This window comes from Manis pentadactyla, chromosome 19, assembly GCF_030020395.1.
Source record: "Manis pentadactyla isolate mManPen7 chromosome 19, mManPen7.hap1, whole genome shotgun sequence".
NCBI lineage: Eukaryota > Metazoa > Chordata > Mammalia > Pholidota > Manidae > Manis > Manis pentadactyla.
In genome coordinates, this window is record NC_080037.1 from 5,319,556 (window position 1) to 5,341,128 (window position 21,573).

Here is a 21,573-nt window from a genome sequence, read left to right on the forward strand (position 1 = left end):
ACTCAATAAATGTCTACTGAGCTACTGAGTGAGGAAGAGGGGGCCTAAGTTCTGGGAAAGTAAATACCAACCATGGGAATAAGAATATCAAAGCCTGTAGGACCTCCATAGAAGTCTAGGGCAACTAACCATTCTGGTTTGCCCAGCACTGAGGGGTGTCCTGGACTGTGGGGCATTAAGTGCTAAGTCTGGGACCATGAGAGAAGTAAATGATAAATTAATGACAGAACCTTCTGGGGGATAGCTCTTGTGACTACAGTAGGCTTCTTCACTCCTCTGTTTACCAAATATTATTTTGGTTCTATTACGTGCTAAATTCTGTGGGTTACAAAATAAATGATGGCCTCTGGCTTGAAAGAGCGCTGATGACTTAAAGTTGTCTTGATTTCATAAGGACATAAATATTGCTCTCCCAGATAAAATGCATGACTTCTGACAACTTTTTAGAAGATATTAAAGCTTTTATAACATTGTTTTCTTCAAATCTAGTCTAAAGATGGCTTGAAGCATCTCAGTATTTTCCAAGTCCTTTCTCCTTTGCCTGATGATACACCTGACAGCAGTAAACTAACATAATCAGGAGCAGAGTCGGTTTTTTTTTTCTGATTAGATTCTATTCCTTTCAGACTGTAAAAGCTCACCTAGCACCTGCTGCAGCCATTTTTTGTTACCTCTATTTCTTGTGTTTTTCTAGGAATAATAGCAATTTACAAACACCGCTAAGTAATTCATATTTATCATCTGATGTAATCTTTACAACTTTGGAAAGTAAAGTCCACTATGATCCCTAATTTACAATGAGGGACCAAAGGCCCAGTGCCGTTCTGTAACGTGCTCAGGTCACATAGCTGGTAAACTGCCAAGATGGCATTCAAGGGTTTCTCCAAAACCCACATTCTTAATCACTGCCCTAAAACCTACCACAGTAATTGCACAACAAAGTGCCCCACCGTGCTGGGTGCTGGGCCCAGCATATTACATATGTTATCTCAGCCTTGAAGGGGAAAGAACTAGGTGATAGGAAGGCAGAGTCCATGGTGAAAGGCAGGGAGGGCTACTGACTTGGGCACCCAAAGTGTGGTCTGCGGTCCAGTATCGGGAGCCCCTCCGAGCTTCCTAGAATGCAGGGTTATCAGATCCACCCGGAACAAATGCACGAGAACCTTATTTTATACATTAAACAAGTCTCTAGGTGACCTGCAAGTGCACCGGTGTTTGAGAAGCACGGCTGTAGGACGCTGTGGGTAGGTCTGTCTAAGGCAGTGGCTCTGGGTCAGATTTCCCAACAGCTGCGTCACCCTCCCCCAGGAGCCAGGTTGAAGTGCACTTCGAGAGCCCCACCCTAGACCTCCTGAATCAGAAACTTGGGGCAGTGATCTGCATTAGCCCCGCAGGTGGCTCTGATGATCCCTGCGGTTGGAGAACCTTCCTTCTAAAGCCCTGGCCAGCCTTACACCTGTGCCCAACCCGGAAAGAAGAGTCAGCAGCGACACCCTGTGGAGCCAAGGGAGGTCTGCACCTTTCCTCTGTGTGGACCTGCCTTTTCCCTGGCCGTGATCTCTGTTCTTTGCACTAAAGATACAAAGCTGATTTCTTTCCCATTAAACTATGATAGCTTTGGGGTCTTGTGCCTATTTTGGCCAAGCAGACCGGATTCCTTCACTCAGCAAACATGCGTTCGCTCATCCCTATTGGTGTAAAGGATTGCAGTGAGATGTGCCGAAGAGAGAAAGCACATCAGGTTGGTCCCCAGGGCACTCTCCTAACAGTGGTATTTATAACAGCACCGGCCATTGTGTGTTTGCTGTGTGGCCTGCGCTCTGCTGTTTCACAAACCTCACCCAGTCCTTGTGAGTCGGAGATCTATTTATCATTCCCACTTTCTAAGAAGGAAAGTACGGTGAGGACTGATTTCCAAGATGATGCTCTCACACAGCAGCACGTCTTAGTGACCTCCAGGTCACCATTGGGAGAGGTAGTGTGCTGGTTTCCGATGTGGATTCGCAGAGACCCTCCACATCCAGGCATGTTTAACAAGTACCCAAACACTGCTGTACGGCACTACCCTGCCTCCATCCAAACACTGGCCTTCAAAGTCGCATGGATCTTATCCTGAGAGGGGCGAACATCCAAGATCCTTAAAGCAGTGGGACAGGGACAGTCACGTTGGCACTTTAGGGCGATCTCTGTGCGGACCGTCTGAACGGATGACAGGATGTTGGTGGTGGAGCCTGACATCATCATCATCAGGAAAAAGGAACACCACACTGAGGTTTCAGTGCCGGTGGTGATCCAGGTTCACTACCGAAGTGCCTTGCTCACTGTTGTAAGAGCATCTGAAATTCTCGTCTCAGGAAAATTCAGGTTTAAGAGTTGCACAGAACTTCAACTAAGAATCCCGAACCAAGTACTAAAACGATAACTTAGATAAAATAATCTAAGACAATAGGGTCAGAATTGGAGCTTTGTGATGAGACATCTTTTAAGTAAAACTCTAAGATACTATTTAGAACTTATTTCAACTCTAAATTGTGTCTTCTATTAATTTGTTACTATCACTTTAAATTTTTCAGCTTTGATGTTTCAAATCTTAAAATCGAGTCATTCTAGCAAAGGTTATGCAAGTTGTGTTATGCCCCCTGGTGGCAACATGGCTAAGAAGATGAGAAGCGTATTTCAATCAAAAGGGAGCTGCCAGCTTAATTGAAATAGGTGGCAGGCCCTGAATTTGAAATGGAATTTCATATAAAACTTTTCTGGTCTTACTAAAAATAGGAAACATCCCGTTAAACTAAAATCAGACATATTAACTTCAGCCTGCTGGGTGCCTATTTCAATTTCCCTTGCTTTGTCATAAAATGGATTAGCTCCTTGAAATATGTCAGTTGAATTTGAAATTAAATATTTGCTCTACATATAGCTAAATAGCTAGACTCATTAAGATGAAGTCTGCATGTGCACAGAATGTCCTTCAAGGGCAAGCCTCAGCATGTCACATATACACGAGGGCATTTCCTTCTTTCAGAGCATTCATTTCCCTATATCAATAAATGTCACAAGGTTACACAACTCAATTATTTTCAAGAAGACTTCAGAAGAAAATCTTAAGTTTTATAATTTATTTTTCAAACAGAACAGTCAAATATAGGTTTTAATGTGGATTATACTTATGGCTTCTTGAATAAGGCTTTTTATCTGTTTGGGGGCAAACAAAGCTGAGAGTGAAGATATCAAACTACTGGAACATGCGGTGATATTTGTTATGAAAAGACTGCATAAAGGGTAAGTGTTTCTTGCTGGGTTAAGATAAACCCGGCCTCACCAGGTGGAGAAAGACAAGTACCAAATGATCTCACTCATCTGTGGAGTATAAGAACAAAAGAAAACTGAAGGAACAAAACAGCAGCAGAAGCACAGAACCCAAGAATGGACTAATAGTTACCAAAGGGAAAGGAACTGGGGAGGACGGGTGGGAAGGGATGAATAAGGGCAGGAAGAAAAGAAAGGGGGCATTATGATTAGCATGTATAGTGTTGGGGGGCACGGGGAGGGCTGTGCAACACAGAGAAGACAAGTAGTGATTCTACAGCATCTTACTATGTTGATGGACAGTGACTGTGAATGGGGATGTGGGGGGGACTTGGTGAAGGGGGGAGCCTAGTAAACATAATGTCCTTCATGTAACTGTAGATTAATGATACCAAAATAAATTTAAAAAAAAATAAAAATAAATAAATAAATAAATTCCTAGGAGTTAGTTAAGGGCATGAAGAATTGTAAGAACTCTGATGTATGTGCTGCTATATAATCTCACTTTTCTTGATGTGTAAAAAAAAAAAAAAAAAAGATAAACCCGGCCTCAACGAAAGTATTATTTGGTCACAGGAGAGAAAGCTGGTTTTTCCTTAAGTAAACATCGTTAAGATGCCTGGTACCACGCTATCCTAGAAATAACTAGGGGGGAAACTGTCACTGGCCTCAAGAACCATTCAGTCTAGCAGAGTGGAAGGTGTGCAAAACATTACAAGACACCACAAATTATAGTAAAACTACAATGAAAATAATAACAGAAAACAAAGGAAAACTTGACAGTTTAAAAAGGTGTTGCAACTGTAGTTTAGACTGAGACCTGAAAAGTAAGTATGTTTCAGGGGAACCTGCAAAGGGAATACATACACTAAGAGGAGAAACGTGTGGTAACACCTGGAGGTGGGAGCTGCTACGGAAACCAAAACAGTTCAGTGTTGCTTGAGGATAAAGTTTGACTGAGAAGTGACAGGAGAAAAGGCCAGGGAGTCCAGATTAAGAAGGGTCTTGAATCTCGGGCAAATTTACCTTATCCTGTGACAGGCCCCAAGGCTTTCTCAGGACACAAAGCCCTTAGCGTATCAGAAACTCTTTGACTGTGGTGCCTGGCTAAAAACAAGAAACACAACACAAAAAACAAATCCCTTAGTTCTATTACTAAGCAGTTAAGTTCAAACAACTTAAATATTTTTATTCTACTCTTAAATAACCAATTAATTGGATTGTGTATCAACTGGGCACTGCAGAAATTCCCAATCCTTGGAATCAGACTGGACATTACCAACCTCATACCTTAATTCGTGATTTTCATGGGATACTTGCCTATTACCACAGCAAATGCCAAAATCCCAGCTTCACAAAGATGTATCATTGAAAGGAATGTAGCATGAACTAACCCGGGCAGAGTATAGTTAGTTAGTGATACTATTTAGCCTATGTTTTTAAGCATTTTGATGATTGTGTTTGAATCTATTTGAATTGGTTTCCCTTACAATCCTGTTTTTTATTTCATTCTGAAAGGGTCTGGTAACTTTCACCAGAATGCCAAAAGGTTAAAAACATCTACTGGCTATTGGATGTGCAAGTCTGAAATTCAGGAGAAATATGACAAATGTAAAAAGAGGTACATAACACAGTAGTCAAAGTTGCGTGGATGTTTAATTCACAACTGAAACCATAGGTAGATAAAGGTTTTTCGAGGCACACAGAGGTTGAGGACGGCCAGAGGCAGAGGCCCCGAGAACACACACTTCAGAGGTGAACAGAGAATAAGGTCCTTATGGGAAAACATTTAAAAAGAACAGACAGGGAATTATGAGGACCAAGAGACTGGTGTTACTGAGACAAAGAAAAAAGTAAGTAGGAAAACTTAAAAAGTGTCTGGGAAGTTTCACTATTAGCAATGCCCTGCTGATTTAGAAAGGGCACAGAATCAGTATGGGTAGAATGGGCAGGAAATTAAGTAGATTCACAAGTATAGATTAGGTTTTCTAGAAATTTGGCTATGAAAAAAGAACAGAAGCTAAAGGTAGACATACATCGAGAGGTTAAATATTTTTTAATGTAAGTGTGGTCATGTTTACACCAGTTACCCAGACCTTTCCAGGGATTCAACAGATCTTTCTAGGCATTAAAATTCTGACCAAAATTCTGACCAGAAAGGAAACAGCTCCATCTCATACCCGATTTCTTGCTGGACACAAGGATTTTTCCACTCCTGCCCTTCCAGGATGTTGGCTCACAAGCTCTTTGGAAGCTTCCTAGGTATGATCTGAAACCTGCCCCTTAGGGCCAGGAAAGACTGAGGAAAGAGGCAGGCCAGCCCAGGTTGCTAAGGGCACTTTTAATAAGCAAGGGAACTTACATACAAGGCTTGCCTTGGGTGGCCGCAAGATGAATAGATCTCCACAAGCACCTGCCAAATTTTAAGCTTATATGGAGGCCTTAACTGAGTTCGGTCACGCACACAGTCCAGATGGCCTTGACACCGCCATACTGTCTCCAGGCTGTGTCCTTAGGGCAGCCCCTAGGAGTGGGGAAGGCAGACAGTACCCACACTCCAAGGTCAGGGGAGGGGTGAGGAGCCTCCCGGGGCTGAGGCCCAGCTCACAGGTCGTCGGCGATCACGTCCTCTCCAGATGTTCTTTCCTCTCTGAAATCCTGGTCTCTTCTTCCAGTAATACTTTACTATCTCTGACAAATAAAACATATCTGGAACTTCCATGTATGTATTGAGTGTCTACCATGGCACTTTTCTAAGCACTTTGTGCATTTTACCTCATTTTCCTCATACAAATGCCATGGCATCACTGAAGAACTAGACTGCCACACTCAAACTTTCTCTTTGAAATAATACAGTGGAAAGTGTGGCACGACAGGAACGTTTCACACCAGCATCACGCAGAACATGGCTCCAATCTTGGCTCAGCTATTTGATCCTTCAGGACCTTCATCATTCCTTCACCTATAAAATGGTAATAAACATATTGAACCTAGAGTTGCCTGAGCGAGGATCCAATGAGATCCCAAGCCAGTGCTCAGTGCGCTCAGGGCTCTGTAGAGCTGCGCTGTACTGTCCTGCACACCGACAAACAAAGCAACAGTGGCCATGGAAACAGGAAAAATCATGTATTTCAAATGCTACTCTTTGTTTTAGTCCATCCACTACTTACGAGGGACAGAGCTGAAACATGAAGAGCGCACAAGCTATTTTAATTATAAGCTAATAAAATTCTGTATGAAATGCATTATGTTACAAGAAATAACCTATGGGAAGTATATAAAATGGACCAACATTATTTGGTACTTCTGATATGTCCATTAACCTCAGTTTAATTACTCGCCTTCCAAGCACAAAATTAAAAGATGGCAAGCTATTTACAAAAAGACGTAATTTTGCTATCAGGTTGACATTCTGAACAACATCTTCTTCAGTTCAGCTGTTTTCTCTTCTATTTTAGCAGAACAGTCTTCCGCTGCCTTTTCAATGCCTTCATGGTATTTCTCCAAAGCAGCTTTCAAATTTAGAAATATTTCCTAAGTGGAAAATGAAACAGAGTTAAGTATTCTATGCAACAACCAAAACTAAAAATGAGTTAACAAGAATTCCAACAGTCTCGTCCATATTAATAATATTTTAAAGCATAAACTATCTTATGTGCATGCCCACACACATATGTGCTCACTCTTATTAAAAATTCATTCTGCAAACTGTAGACACAAGAAGTCTGCTACTTAAAACAAAGCAGAGGCATGTAGCAACAGCCTGGATTCAAGACATTAAGGATGTATTTCTAATTATCAAGGAAAAATGTTTATTTTGGATCTTCTCATATTTACCAGGCAAATACCTAGATTACTATAAACCGCTATAACCCCTACATCTGACCCTGATCATCATTTACAAGACATCTAAACACATTTAAGAAGTTACCCATAGGACGGAAAATACACTAGTTTTAATAAACTGATCTGGCAGTTCTACTATAAGCAATAGTGAGTATCCATATAAGCCTATATGAATGTGCTAAAAATTAAGAAAAAAATGAAGAATAATTTTTACATATTAAATAAAATGATAAAAGAAACCAGTTAGCCTGCATACATTTTCTTGTATCTCATACTTATCAAATGTAATTTGGATTCTCTTTGTTATTCTTTTTCTTGAACAGAACAATTCCCAAGCACTGATATAAAAAAGTGGTTTTTTGAAATGCTGTTAAATGTTTTCCCACTGAAATAAAACAGCAGTCTTCTTCCAATGGGAGGAAAAAAGCAGGACAAGGGTATAATGTTCTCAATTTTAAGTGTCCCAGCTATTCGATTTTTCTTACACTTATAGTCTGGCTACTGTTTATCTCAGTTTAAATTTTGTGTACATACTGACTTTGAACAAATTATGTAATTATAATTTAATATGGTACAATTCATGGTATTCCAAAAAAGAACACCATTTCCAAAATTCTGTTACCTATGCAAGTTGAGAATTATTGCTCTAGATTAAATGCATTTAAATAGTTGCTAAAGGCTAAACACTTTCCAAAAATCCAAACATAGATAGTTATTAAATCTTAATGCAAAAATTAAAGAGTGTATTTAGATTTCTAAGACCTAATCAGGCATCAGATCACTACAACTATGATGGAATACAAATCATTAAGAAAACAAATCAAAAAATTTTGAAAGCTTTATTTCTTAATCTTTATAGGAAAAACAAGGTGAATTAATTGCTACCTGTGCAACACCATTTTTAAAAAATCACATATAATCACAATTAACTTCCTAGTTCCATAGGACTATCTATTTGTTCATAATAAAAAAAAAAGCTGAATAAATTTGGTAGTAAGATATTACTCATAAGAAGCCATTAAAACTCAGTACAGCTAAATAAAGATATACAATCTGTACATCTGAACGGACCATTTCAATACTCTCAAAGAATCCGGTTTCTCTTGAGAACAAATACCCTCTCTAGGAGGAACCAGCCCTGCAGCTGGAGTCACAATAAATGAGTGGAACATTAAAGCCCAATTCCAGCACACATCAACAGAAGCAAACACTTGAAGTTCTGAGCCAACCATTACAGGACATTAATCACAACAGATCACAGCCCTCACAGATGCTCCCTATTTTAGTTTCCAATTAAATTCTGTATGCAAGAGGAACTTTACACGATTAATGCGCATACGATCCACATAATAAGTATGCCTTACTGTGATGTTCTCACGGAAGCTAAGTATTCTTAAACTCAAAATCTAGCTCTATGGTGTCAAACACAGAGTAACCACTAGATACATGTGGCTGTTTAAATTGGCATCTAAATAACTACATGTTTCTCAGGTGCATTAGCCACCCTTCAAGTACCCAACAGCCTTAGGTACCTAATGGCTACTGTACTGAAAGGTACAGATGAGCATTCCCATTAATTCAAAAAGTTCTACTGGATAGCACTGGGCTAGGTAATTATCCTTTTAAATCAGAGAAATCTAAGATTATATAACATCCATGGAGTTTCATAGCCATTTACCCAACAATTGGGTATTAGTTCATTAACAAAATACATTACTGAGCACCTCCCCAAGAACTACTATAGATAGCACATTAGTCCATTGGGAGATGCAACTATGCTCTTTATCCTCAAGAAACATATAATCCAGACCAGACGGGACACTGAGTACTTGAAATATGGCAAGTACATATGAGGAACTAAATTTTTTATTTCATTTCACTGTAATTAATTTAAATTTAAATGTAAATAGCTACATGTTGTTAGTGGCTTCCACACTAGAGAGCACAGATCGAAATTATATGTAATAGACTTAAAGAGCTATAGTAATTGAGAGGAGAGAAATGAAAGATATATGAAAGAAGTCAGTGAAAATTATATGGAAAATATTCTAGTAAACCTTAAATGCAAATGATTAACTTAGATACCAAACCTTACAAGTCCTAGAAGTCAGGGATCACACCCTCCTGGTTCACAACTTATTCCCCAGTCAAGTGTAATGCCTGGTACCTTGCAGGTGCATGAGCCATTTGTTGAATGACTGACTGAATGAATAAACTACAAGAAAACAGGGACCTTAAAGCAGAACAGCAGTGATATTTTTAGCACAATGAATTTGGCAGTACTTAATATTCAGGGCAGATTTTATACAGAGAATCTTAAGGAAGAAATTTAACAAATTTTGCTGAAATCCATGAGTATTATAAAATTATGTGATAGAAACATGAATGGAAAGGGTTTGTTATGAACAGTATCAGTGAGTTTTAAAAAACTGTAACATTAATATGGTGATTGCCTGGATATCAGAATGGTCTAAAGTCTAAAATTTCAATTCTTTGTGACAGGAAATGATGATGCCTTTAAAGAACATAAAGAAAGAGAAAAAGAGAAAGAGAGACAGAGGGGGAAGGAGAGAGAAGGGGAAGAAGAGGAAACGCGGGGAGATGCTGGCTGTCATGTATCAACGCTACTCTTGTTGTGCTAAGCCGGCCCACTGAAAACAGCCGGCACGCAGTTCAAAAAGAGTGGACTTGAGGCGAGTGGACAGAACAGGAAATACAGATTTTTGCAAGTCATCTGAATAAAGGTGTTAACTGAAACTAGAGGAAATGAAGTATCTGTGGGACAGAATATCTAATGAAAAAGGGATACGATGATCACAGGACCCAAACAATCGCACAGAGCACGTGTGTCAGCGCTGACACGTGCTACTCCCCTTTTCACGGAGGACGACCATGAGGTACGCTGAGGAGAGAGTCCTTTGGCCAAATGCACCTTGATTCGCAGCAGGACCCAGCGACTCTTCCATGCTGTTGTGGGACACGTGGACACCACAGTGTAGACTGCGTAGAGGTCAGAACTGCGCAAGTTGAACAACTGTATCCAAAGTTTTGATCAAAAGTTCTGTGCCTCTCCGAAGGAAGAGATGGAGCAAAGGGCCCAACTCTACTCAACATTTTTATCTCGGGGAAAAGGGCCTGCCGATCAAGTTTGCAAGTGACACTGCGCCATGAGAAATAGTCAATGTGAACGATACATATTTTACACTTGACCTTGCTATTTTGAAATCTACGTTGAAATAAGATGAGACCTAAAAGAAATAATAGTAAAATCCTGATTTAAAGGTTCAAATAATGGTTGCATTAAAGCATGATGGAAAAAAAGTTTTTGAAGTATAATTGATGAAAAAATTTTTTAGCTTGGCAAAATTGCATGTGAAAAAGATACGGGTCTTATAATTGATCACAAGCTTAACATGAGTCAAGCACAGTATCGCTGCTAAAAGTCCAACCTAATAGTATGCTTCATTAACAGAAGCATTGTCCTCTGGGGCCGGTCACACCATTATCTGAAAGACTGCGTTTAGTACTGGGCTCTACACTTTGAACAGAATAATGACAAGAAAGAGACAGTACAGGATAGTAAAGACTGAAAATTGAGCTATATATACATATGGCTGGAAAACTGGGGCTAATTAACCCGGATGAGAAGGCTGAAAGAATCCATGATGATTACCCTCAGATGTCTAAAGTGTCATTAAGTACCGGAGGGTATAGATTTGCTCCAGAGAGAAGATATCTTAGTTCACTAGAGTAGAGAAATGAGTATTTTGAACTCAAAATAAGAAATGACATCTTAGCAACTAAAGCTGTCCTAGTAGAACAGCTGGGGTAGTTATCGCTCTATAATGTTGAAAACAATGAAACAGAATATACCAGCAGCTCTCAAAAGCTGTGTTAAAAAACCCAGGTTCATGAGCCCCACTGCTGGCGATCTGAACTCAATATATTTGGGTGGGGGTTTGTTCACTTTTCAATTCTTTGTTGAATTCTGCTATACAGTCAATTTTAAGAAACACCATGTTAGATAACCCTACAATTGTACAAATATTTATGAAAAGCATACCACATATATGGCACTATTCTGGGCATGGTTGATATGACATATTGAGGTAAAAAAATACATGATTGTTATTATTGAGAACTTAAAATGTTACTCATGAGATATACATGCACAAAAATTAGCAGTAATACAGTGCACCTTCTATGACTGATGGACAAGGAGTGCTTACATTAGTAACTGGTTCATCAACTGTACTGGGCCATCTGATAACAAATAAGTATCTGTTCACTTGATTTGGTTAAAAAATAGGATCACAGACCTTCCTAAGGTCTTTCTCACCCCATTCTACAGATAAACAGAGGAGCAAGGACTGGGCCTTTGTGACTACCCGTTAAGAGGCAGGAAAAAGAACAGCAAGAAAAGAAAAACATCAGGACAGTGTACTTGGTAGACCATGGAAGGGAAAGCATAAGCCACTTTTTCTTTCTTTCCTTTTAAAGCAGCCTTGAGGCAATCCTCAGGATGTACATATACACTGACAAGCTGTGCTAACAATCCAGGCTTCCGGGGAGATGAGGGCCCCAGGAACAGGCGAGGGGATTGTCTGCCATGGCTCCTTTAGCATCAGGAATCCTTGCAGATGGGATGTGGATGGCAGAAGACAGTGACAGCAAGTTCTTAAGTATTTTTCAGGTATCAGGGGTTTAGGTAACCTTGATGGAAGGTGTCAGGACAGACAGGGTGAAGAAGAATGAGGGGAAAAAAGAAGAGGCCAAGGAATTTTACATACCAGAGGGCTATTTTTAGTGACTTCTAGTAGAGTAGTTTGGAACACTCCTGAGGACATAGGTCAAACTCCAAAAATTAAGGAGAGAATGAGATGTAACAAATGTACCAGGAATAGACTACTACTTTGAGACACAAACAATAAAGAAAAGGTCAGAAATAGGTAAACAATTTATGCTTGGCACTATACTGACAGTATGGAAAATAAAAACGCAGATGACAAGATGTCTGACCTCATTAAACTTAGAACTATTTATGAAACGATAAAATAAATACACTCAAACAAGAATAAATAATTTCAGGTAATTAGAATAAAGATATTAAAAGTCTCCTAACACACAGGGACCAACTGAGCTATTTGTTTCAGGTAACAACTCAAACACATTTAATACTGATGATTAAGAAATACTTTTTCAAGAACCTTTTATTAGAAAAAGAAATGCAGGAACTTTTTAGAGGAGATTACTTAAAATCACTTTCCCAGGTTCCTTTTATCAAAAAAATCAGCATCTTTATCGAGCACTCACTCTCACTGCAAAGCATGATATTTTGTTACATGTGGTCAGGGGAAAAAGGCAGGTAAGAAAAAAGGTACAAAGAAGACAAACCTGCACAATTACAAGGGTAACGGAAACGGTGCAAAAGTGGAAATAAAAGCCAAGGAACTGAGGTCAGTCTCCACTCCAGAGAACGGACAAAATCTTCAAAATGAGGGCAACCCATCTGACACCTCACCCAGGCAGGCATATCTGCAATGAATTTCTAATGAACAGACTCACCTGGGACTTCAGTTTCTCCCTTTCAGTGGCATCTTTTAGTTGCTGAATTCCAAACTTAATTTTTTGGATTTCTTGATTAATTGTGGTTACTCGTTCATAGACAGCACCTCTTTTTTCTTGAACTTTATTGCAGTCTCTAAAGGAACATAGAGATGGCTAAATCATAATTCCTCCCAAACACATAAAAAGGCAAACATTTAACTCTAACTTTGATTCCAAAGTGATCCCGGGTATTTGTGTAACAAACCTAAAACTCCTCTCAAGATATAAAAGCAAACAGAGGAAAGCCCAGCGTGGTGCTGTGCTCGTGCCACGGCATATGGCGGGCTCTCCCATCCCAAACCTGCTATTTAAAATGAAGATTCTAAGTTACATTTCTCCAGTTGTGCTCACTCATGGACTACCCGGTGGGAACGTGAATCAGTACAACTGCTCTGCAAGGCAGTTTGGCAGCAAATCTAATATCCGCAGGTTCTGCCCTTTTTCTTCATCTGCATTATGAAGAGCAAAGGAAATCCTCAGAGGATCCCTAATACTCTGTTAGAGACTGAATTCAAGACATCATACACTACCTGAAGTACTTATTCTAAAACCACATTCTCAGACCTGATGAGAAGAAGTGCCACATCAATGAAATGCCCAACAGAACACCTAGCAAACACTCTCACCTGAATAAAAAGAAAGATTTTTTTCTCAAAACATGGATGCCACAATGTTACAGAGCACTTGGACCATGAGATGGGCCAGGTGATTCGCCCCAGTGCAACCCAGACCACTGTCTCAGAGTGCAGGCAACTCAGAGGCAGCACCAGAACCCTCTTCCAGAATCATGCAAAGGAAGTGGAACTGCAGTATCTAGAGAAGAAAAAACTAGTACCTGAAACATCTATCTCTAAATCTAGACACAGCATTGCAAGATTCATAAATAACTTGTCTGTTTTAGACACCTAAAGGTGGAATGCCTTTTTGAAATTACAGTTTGGAATCTTAGGGAAAAAATGGACTAGCTTCTCTGAGTTTGTGTGGGATACATTAAACCGAACACAGCTTCCTACTCGATCACTGTGCGTTTGTACTGCTTGACATCCTCATGCTTCTTATTTATTTTGAATTGTGTTGCGGCAAGTTTTTCCTTCTTCACAACCATCAGTCTTTTGAACGAACTTTCTTCAGTCTTCAGTTTCTTCAATTCTGACTCGTCACTCTCAATTTGGTCCTCCAAGTTCAGGCTCTATTTTACGAGAAGTATTTAAACACAATACAACCAATTAGGAATGAACTACTTCCTAGGATAAAGTAAAATAAAATACAATTTTAAAGTGCAAAACTCCTTAACCCAAAAGCCCAATAGAAGAACACAGCAAAGGAATATAGCCAATGATACTGTAACAGCATCGCATGCTGACAGACGGTAACTACATTTATCATGGTGAACATTTCATAATGTATGTAATTGTCAAATCACTATGTTGTACACCTGAAACCAACATAATCTTTATATCAACTACATTTCAATATAAAAGTTCTAAAAATGCACAAAAAGAATGCAGACTGAATAAAGCAGACAGCTGGAAGGCAGTAGGGACTTAGAAAGAACATGACACCTAGAGGGGTGCTTTCATGTCATTTTATCATCAAAATTGGAACAGAGGTATATACTGTAAGATTAGCCAAGAGGCTAAACTGCAGGAGCTAGGGTCTGAACTAAGGTCGGAGGAATAAGGAGAAAAGGGTGGACCTAGGAACAATTAAAAGCAGTGGATCTAATCTTTCTTGCTGACTCTTGACAGCAGACCAGAGTATATGGTTGGGAAAGAATATCTCAGGCAATCTTATCTTCTAACCCCCACTTCCCTCAAAAAAGAAGTATTTTATCAAATCCAGTGCTAGTGATCCTGGGGACAGTGTGGATTAGGGTGGTGGAGTTAAGAAGTAAAGAAGGACTTTCAAGCCGCTAGCCCAGGAAACTTCAGTAACATTGCACTGGCTCTCTCCACCTTCAGGGCAGGGACAATGTCGGAGACTGTAATCCTCTGCATAGATCACAGGTAAAGGGTCAGGCAAGTTAGGACTTTATGCTTACTGATTAGAAGATCATTTCTGTTAAAAAAAAGTTTAAAATTCCATTACTTTTTTCCAAAACACACATGGCAATATGCTGTTTGTTAATTTATTATTCATTTCATCTGAAGATTAAAATGGGTCTTTCTACTGCTATGTTTAGAAAGAAAAGTGTTTTGTTCCTCAGCATACATTGCCACATCTATCATAGTCTAGAATGTTCCCGCTTTTCTTTAGGTTAAGTAGTAACAAAAAGTAAAAACAAATCCAAGGAACTATAGTATACTATTACATAATAAAGACTTAAACATTCCACATCACACAAACCTCCTTTAAGATACTGGTTAATTTTTCCCTGTTGTCTGCAAGGTCCTGTACTTTCTTTTGGTACAGCTGCACCTCCAGCTGACATGAAGGCAGGCAGTCAACTGAGTCACGATAGACTTCATACTTTTCCATCACTTCTTGCTTTGAAAGAAAAAACAAGTCTGATATTCCTTTATGAAACTGCAGTAATTTTATTTGTTTGCTCTTAAATAATTCTCATGCTTAGTACTAAAAGCTTAGGAGCAGAGAACAATTACATTTCTAGGTCAGTAACAAAGTACTATTACTGATGTGTTTAAGCATATAATTATGGTTCTTAATTGCCAAATACCCTTGAACAAAGGAAAACTGCCACAATTTTACTAAATCAGTTATTGAAATACCTTCCAAACATTATTTATGATAATTTTCAGAGTTCATTTCTAATATTCAAATTACTCCTGGACAATAGTATTACCAACTATAATCTTCATATTCATTTGTATAATAACTATTATACTACACCTAATTCTTTTACAAGGATTAATTCCTCTTCTAAAATCAGAAAATGAACACATTTACCACAACCGCTGTAACAATAGACTTCTTTCCTTTTCCATCAGCCAGTCTGTCCTCCCATATTATTAACCAGTTGGATTTTGTCTTCAGAGAAATGCTTAATCATATAATTGCTCATTTTTCTTTTGTCTTTTTCTTATTAGCTGGTAAATACCCTTTGCATCTCTGTATATCATAGACATAATCCCTTTACTGGTCATATACACTATAAATATGCCCCATAGCTCTTCTTTTCTATAGCTTTTGGGCTTCCAATCGTAATTTTTAAAATATATCCCAGTTCAAGATTATACAAATGTTCCCCTGAAATTTAAAAATTCACCCTGGAATTTTTAAATTTTAAATTATCCATTTTAACCCATACAAAATTTAATTTTGTAAGTAGTGCCAAGTGTAGACCCAACACCTTTTTCTTGTAGGTGAGTGAATAGCCAACTGAACCAGACCTGTGTATTAAATAAGCCATTCTTTCCTCATCAATACCCAGATCTATTTCTGGCTCTCACTTCTGCTCTGGTAATCTCTGTCTATTCCTGTGTGATAATTTTTAATTATCAGGAATGACTTGAATAACAAATTCAGATAAACCAAAAATGCTTTTTTAATGGATAGTTTAAAAACCTGGCATCATAAAGCGTGCCAAATTGTCTACTCACTTCCAATGTTGTCCCAACTCACCTCCATCCATCTCCCCTAACCTACCATCTTTTCAAACATAAATCATAACATATTCCACCATCCCCCTTTTACACTAATCAGTGGTGTGTCTTTCTCTTAAGGTAAAATCCAGCACCCTGAATAATCTGCCTGTTGCTTATTTTTCTATCGTCATCTCATGCCATTCTCCTTCTTAGGCATCAGCTTTGCTCTTTGAACATACCTTGCTCCCAACTACCTCTAAGAATTTACACATCCCGTTCCCTCTTTGTCAAACACTCTTCAACATACAAACTTACTAGGCTAACCTTTACTCATCCTTCAAATACCAGCATAAATTTCTACTCCCTCCCCACCTCCAACGCAGATTTCCACAATACTAAATGGGCTACCCTCATTACATGATTACAAAGCACCTATACCTGTTTCTTTATTTGATGCTTTTTAAAATAAACTTTCTTTTTGTGAGCAGGTTTAAGTTCAAAGCAACACTGAGTAGAAGGTACAGAGATTTCTGATATACTTCCTACCCACCACACATGCAAAGGCTTACTTTTTCATTATACATGCTATAATTTGTAATTATACAATTGATTACAAAATTATCTAGTAACTTTTCTGCCTTGTAATAAAGTAAGTAAGTCTCAAAAGGACAGGTATTTCTGTTTTGATCACCAAGGGTAATCTCAAAACTCTGTTGCATAAATAACAAATGTCTTGAATTATACACCTTTTCCTTACACTGACTTTAGAGATTACAAACTAGAGACAAAGGCAAAAAGCTTCAGCGGAAATGAAATAAAAATCAACTGGCAAAGAGAAAATTAACACATGATTAAACAAGAGTTGCAAAAAAGAAAAAGAAGCATTAAAATAAAAAGAAAATTCACCCTGGAATTCTTAAGTTTCTGGACTGTTTTTTTCATTTTTTCTTTGTAATTCTTAAACTTCTCTGGAGAATCCACAATTTTTGCTTTCAAATTCTCTTGTACTTCTTTCAAAGAAACTACTGACAATTTTAGTTCATTCTGTTGAGAAAAAAATTTTATATATAGATATAATTTAAAAAATTGGTCATTTACCACTACAATAATGGAAAAGAACAAAGAAATGGGGTCCAAGTTTGTTGTAGTGGGGGGTAAAATTAAACATGACATCACTCCCCTGCTTTATCGCTCATTGTCCACAGACCTAAGTCAGGCCCCCAGGGACGGCATCCAGGCCTTGCAGTGCACGCTCTGACTCTCCCCTTCTGTGTCATATTCTGCCAGTTGCCTGCTATTCCCTACATTCTGGTAATACTGGTCTTATGTTTCAACAATTATATGTGATGTCTCTTTGATTAATATGGTCCCCTGAATATCATCTCCCCACCTCTGCACTGCCTGTTTCTACTAATCCTTGAAATCTGCTCCTACTTCCTCTAGATTCCTTCTATAAACAGCATAATGGACATGCAACACTATAACTATGTATTTAATATGTTTGTGAATTGACTGAGCAACTTGGGGTTGTGAAAATCTATCTTTGTTCTCCCAGAATCCAAACAAAGTAATAGTACTGAGAAGGTGCTCAATACGTGCTTGCTGAATTAAAGCAAATTTATTTCTCCTGTATTTCAAACCATGTGGGGAATTGAGGTGAAGACTATCTGACAATTCTCTTAAAACTTTTCTGTAAGTCTAAAATTATATAAAATGAAAATATTAATATGAACTTCCTTCCCAAATATTAGTTAAATTATGTTTACATTGTTTGGGGACACTCTATGACTCTATGTACTAACATGGAAAGATTTCCAAGAAATACTAAGTGAAGGAATCAATTCACAGCTCAACATATAACAAACCATTTCTATGAAAACAGAGTAACAAAATACCAATAAATAACAATGTACTTCTACATATGTGCATGCAATGTTACAGAAAAAGGGCTAGAAGGGTGCAACCTCTAGGTAAAATGTGCCAAAAGCTTTTCATGTTTGTCTCTGTCTCTATTTTTATACACACACACATATGTCTCATATAATATACATACACACATATACATATATATTTGATAATATGTATGACATATAATGTGTCATTTGGGCATTTTATAACAGGAATGTATTAGTGTATGTTTAGTATAAATGGGCTAAATTTTAACTAAAAAAAAAGCATTTTGACCCACTAACAGAGACCAAAACTCGATGTTTAAAATATATTTTTTACAGTTATTTTATTCTTAAAAGTTCAGCAAGTCATCACACTATTCCTTATTGCTCTACAAAAATAGATCATTTTCCTTACAAATAACACTGATTTTCATCACTTTTTTCCCTTTATAAAAAGCATATAATTACAAAATGATTGTTTTTAGATTTAAATTAAAATGGAATAGAAAGAAATGAATAATAAAATGAATAATCAGATGAAAGCATTTGCCAATAAAGAGTGATAGAAAAACAAAGGGCATATTTGACCGAAGCACATTTCTGATGCATCTAAAATAGAAATGTTAAAATAATAGGTAAACCATAAAAGCACAGTGAGAAAATGTGGGATTAAAAAATGAGAAATGGGACAGGCTTTTTTATGTACAGAATTAAAGCCAAAATACATAAAGATCATTTCTATCAATTTTATCACATAAGAACCTGAGCTTTCTAATAGGAAAAAATTATGAATTTAAAAAGACAAAGAGAGAGTTAATATCCTTAATTTATGGAGTTTCCTTAAAAAAAAAAAATGAAATAAGCAAGAAACACAGATGTTTACAAAATTTGAAATTGCAACAAATCATTGAATAAAATGGTCAATATCACTAAGAATCAAAAAAATCAAAATTCAAATGAGGGCTTTTTCTGCTTGTAAGAGTGACAAAGAAAACAATCTAAGAACATCCAATTTTGGCAAAAGTATAAATACTCTTATATTCTATTAGTAGGAATGTAAACTGATTATCTTTTTAGAAGTCAGTTTGGCAAGGTGGGTCAATTTTAAACGTCTGCCCTTTAACCCAGAAGTCCTACATCTAGAAATTTATTCTAAGATAAAAAGCAGCCTGGGGCAGAAAAAATTTATGAATGTGTATAGGCGTGTAGCATACAAAAGCTACTTTTCACAGCAAAACAATGTGAATACCTACCAACAGGACAGCAAAGGAATCCCCATTACAGTTCACACAGTGAGTGACTACATGCACCATTAAATAATGAGGATCTATATTGATGTGGTAACTATTTACACTACACTGTTGAGTGAAAAGCAGATTTGAGACATGTAGAGTGCAATATCACTTACACAGAATCATGTATAAATGTTTATTTACATAAAGAAATATAATCTATGATACACATCAGATTGTGTGGTGAGCTTTCAGAAGATTTTCATTTCTGTCATGCATTTCTGTGCTTCCATGTTTTTTAAAACAACAGTCAACTATTATATTAAAACAAAAGAAAGTTAAATTAGTTCAGTTTAAGAAAAGGGAGAAACATTTGACTATAGTAACACAAACAGTTATAACACTCCTACCCACAAAACAGTCAAACCTTAAATGCTAGTTAAATAAGATGCTTACCAAACGTTTGGTTTTCTCTGAAATATCAGACTTCTTTTGAGAATTTCCCTCTTGCAGCACTATCTTAAAAAAAAAACAGCAAACTGTTTTATAATTATTCAAAACAGATTTAAATTTAGTCCCTTAATGCTTTCCCATAAAATAAATGGATTAGACTAGGTACGCTCAAATTTGTTTGTGGTGCCCCTAAGCCAAAGGAAATATCTAACAGTTCCTTTATCAAATATCTAAACCAAATACCTGCACAAATATTTATGTCCTAACATCTCAGCAGCCCTCTGAAAAAAGCAATACCTACAAATTTAAAGAAAAAATAATACTTTTGTTTTATTCTTAAATAACTACAACTACTTCCAAATTGGATGTGTGTTCCTGCTGGGCACTGCACAAGTTACACACCCTGATGCCACAGCAGACACAAACATTCTCATCTTCTGTTCCATCATGATTTTGACGAAATACTTGCTTTTTCAAGACCCCACATTTCACAAAGATATGAAAGGAGGGCAAATGTGAGTTATTTGAAACTACTGTAAACTACCTTGAGCTAGTACTTCAAGCATGTATGACAGACGCTGAATACTGCTGTTTCCCTTGAAAATACAAGACACCCTGCATCTCCTGGAAAGGTCTGCTGCAGTGTCCGGGATGTCTCAGTGTGGTTTTGGAGCAGCAGGACTGGACACAGGAAAACCCTCTATGTTCCAGTCAGCAAGACAGCATATAACTTTGATAACACAAATAAACAGTCATGGTTTGACATGGGTGACATGAGTATATATCCATTAAAAATGGCACAAATGGGCACAGCAACATATCCTTTCTTTAGTAATTGAACATCATGTGCTCTTACCCCTCCATATCTACACGAAAAAATGTTGTTTTAATTTTAAGGTGTCTAGCGCTGAAATTTAATAAAGGGGAACCTCACTAAAATGGAGTCAGGAAGCCAGAAGGGGGAGCTCTCACGCCACCCCACTCAATGTCCAATTAAGGACCCCAACGCACAATCAACAGGTAAGACTCTTCAATTACAGGCCCCAACAGGAGAAGATGGACATTGCATCTCCTACAAAGAACTGCCACCCCTGCAACTCAGCCAAAGAGAAGCCATCATCACTTGGAACTCCTGCTTTTCTCCAAAGGACTTTTGCTCAGAACAGCCCCTCCCACCTTCCTGCTCCATAAAATAACATTCTGCTCCTTTGTTGGCCTAGCCTATGGTTTTTGCCATAGCTTGCTTGTCCCAAACTGCAATTCTCTGCCACTCCCAAATAAACTCATTTTTGCTGGTAAAATAACTGTTTTAAGGTCAACACAACAGGTACCGTTTTTTGACGAAACTCTTGATTCAGCGATTGCTGCAGCTCCTGAATATCATCCGAAAGGTGCTTGAACTCTGCTTGCTCTTCAACGGGAACAGAACTAAGCATGGTGAAACGGATGAAAGTAACACCTTTCAAGCTCTTAACTTTGTAAGGCCAAAACAAAGTCTCTACCTTCAAATAACGTAAATGGAAAATAAAAATGTGCTTTTGTATTTCTGAATTATCATCCTTCCCTGTGAGAGCAATTTGAAAACATGACTGGCCTCTACTACACGGAAAAAAGACAACCCGATGAGCTCCTCCGGCTCCCCCCGCTGGAGCCACGGACGGGCTCGTCTGCACACACAGCCCTTTTTCT

General features: G+C 38.0%; 1 protein-coding gene across 4 annotated transcripts in view; it reads right to left on the reverse strand.

The window, feature by feature from the left end:
• Nucleotides 1-5,349: 5,349 nt before the first annotated feature.
• Nucleotides 5,350-21,573, reverse strand: part of NUF2 (NUF2 component of NDC80 kinetochore complex) — a 34,714-nt gene continuing 18,490 nt past the window's right edge. For all 4 annotated transcript variants that reach the window (XM_036922862.2, XM_036922861.2, XM_057495005.1 and 1 more), the window contains 7 exons: nucleotides 21,216-21,312; nucleotides 19,888-19,950; nucleotides 17,214-17,351; nucleotides 15,109-15,249; nucleotides 13,776-13,951; nucleotides 12,721-12,856; nucleotides 5,350-6,843 (listed from right to left, as the gene is read on the reverse strand). In XM_036922862.2, the coding sequence (XP_036778757.2) occupies nucleotides 6,709-6,843; nucleotides 12,721-12,856; nucleotides 13,776-13,951; nucleotides 15,109-15,249; nucleotides 17,214-17,351; nucleotides 19,888-19,950; nucleotides 21,216-21,312 (886 nt within the window). In that variant the 3' untranslated portion in view covers nucleotides 5,350-6,708. The remainder of the gene's footprint in view (nucleotides 6,844-12,720; nucleotides 12,857-13,775; nucleotides 13,952-15,108; nucleotides 15,250-17,213; nucleotides 17,352-19,887; nucleotides 19,951-21,215; nucleotides 21,313-21,573) is intronic.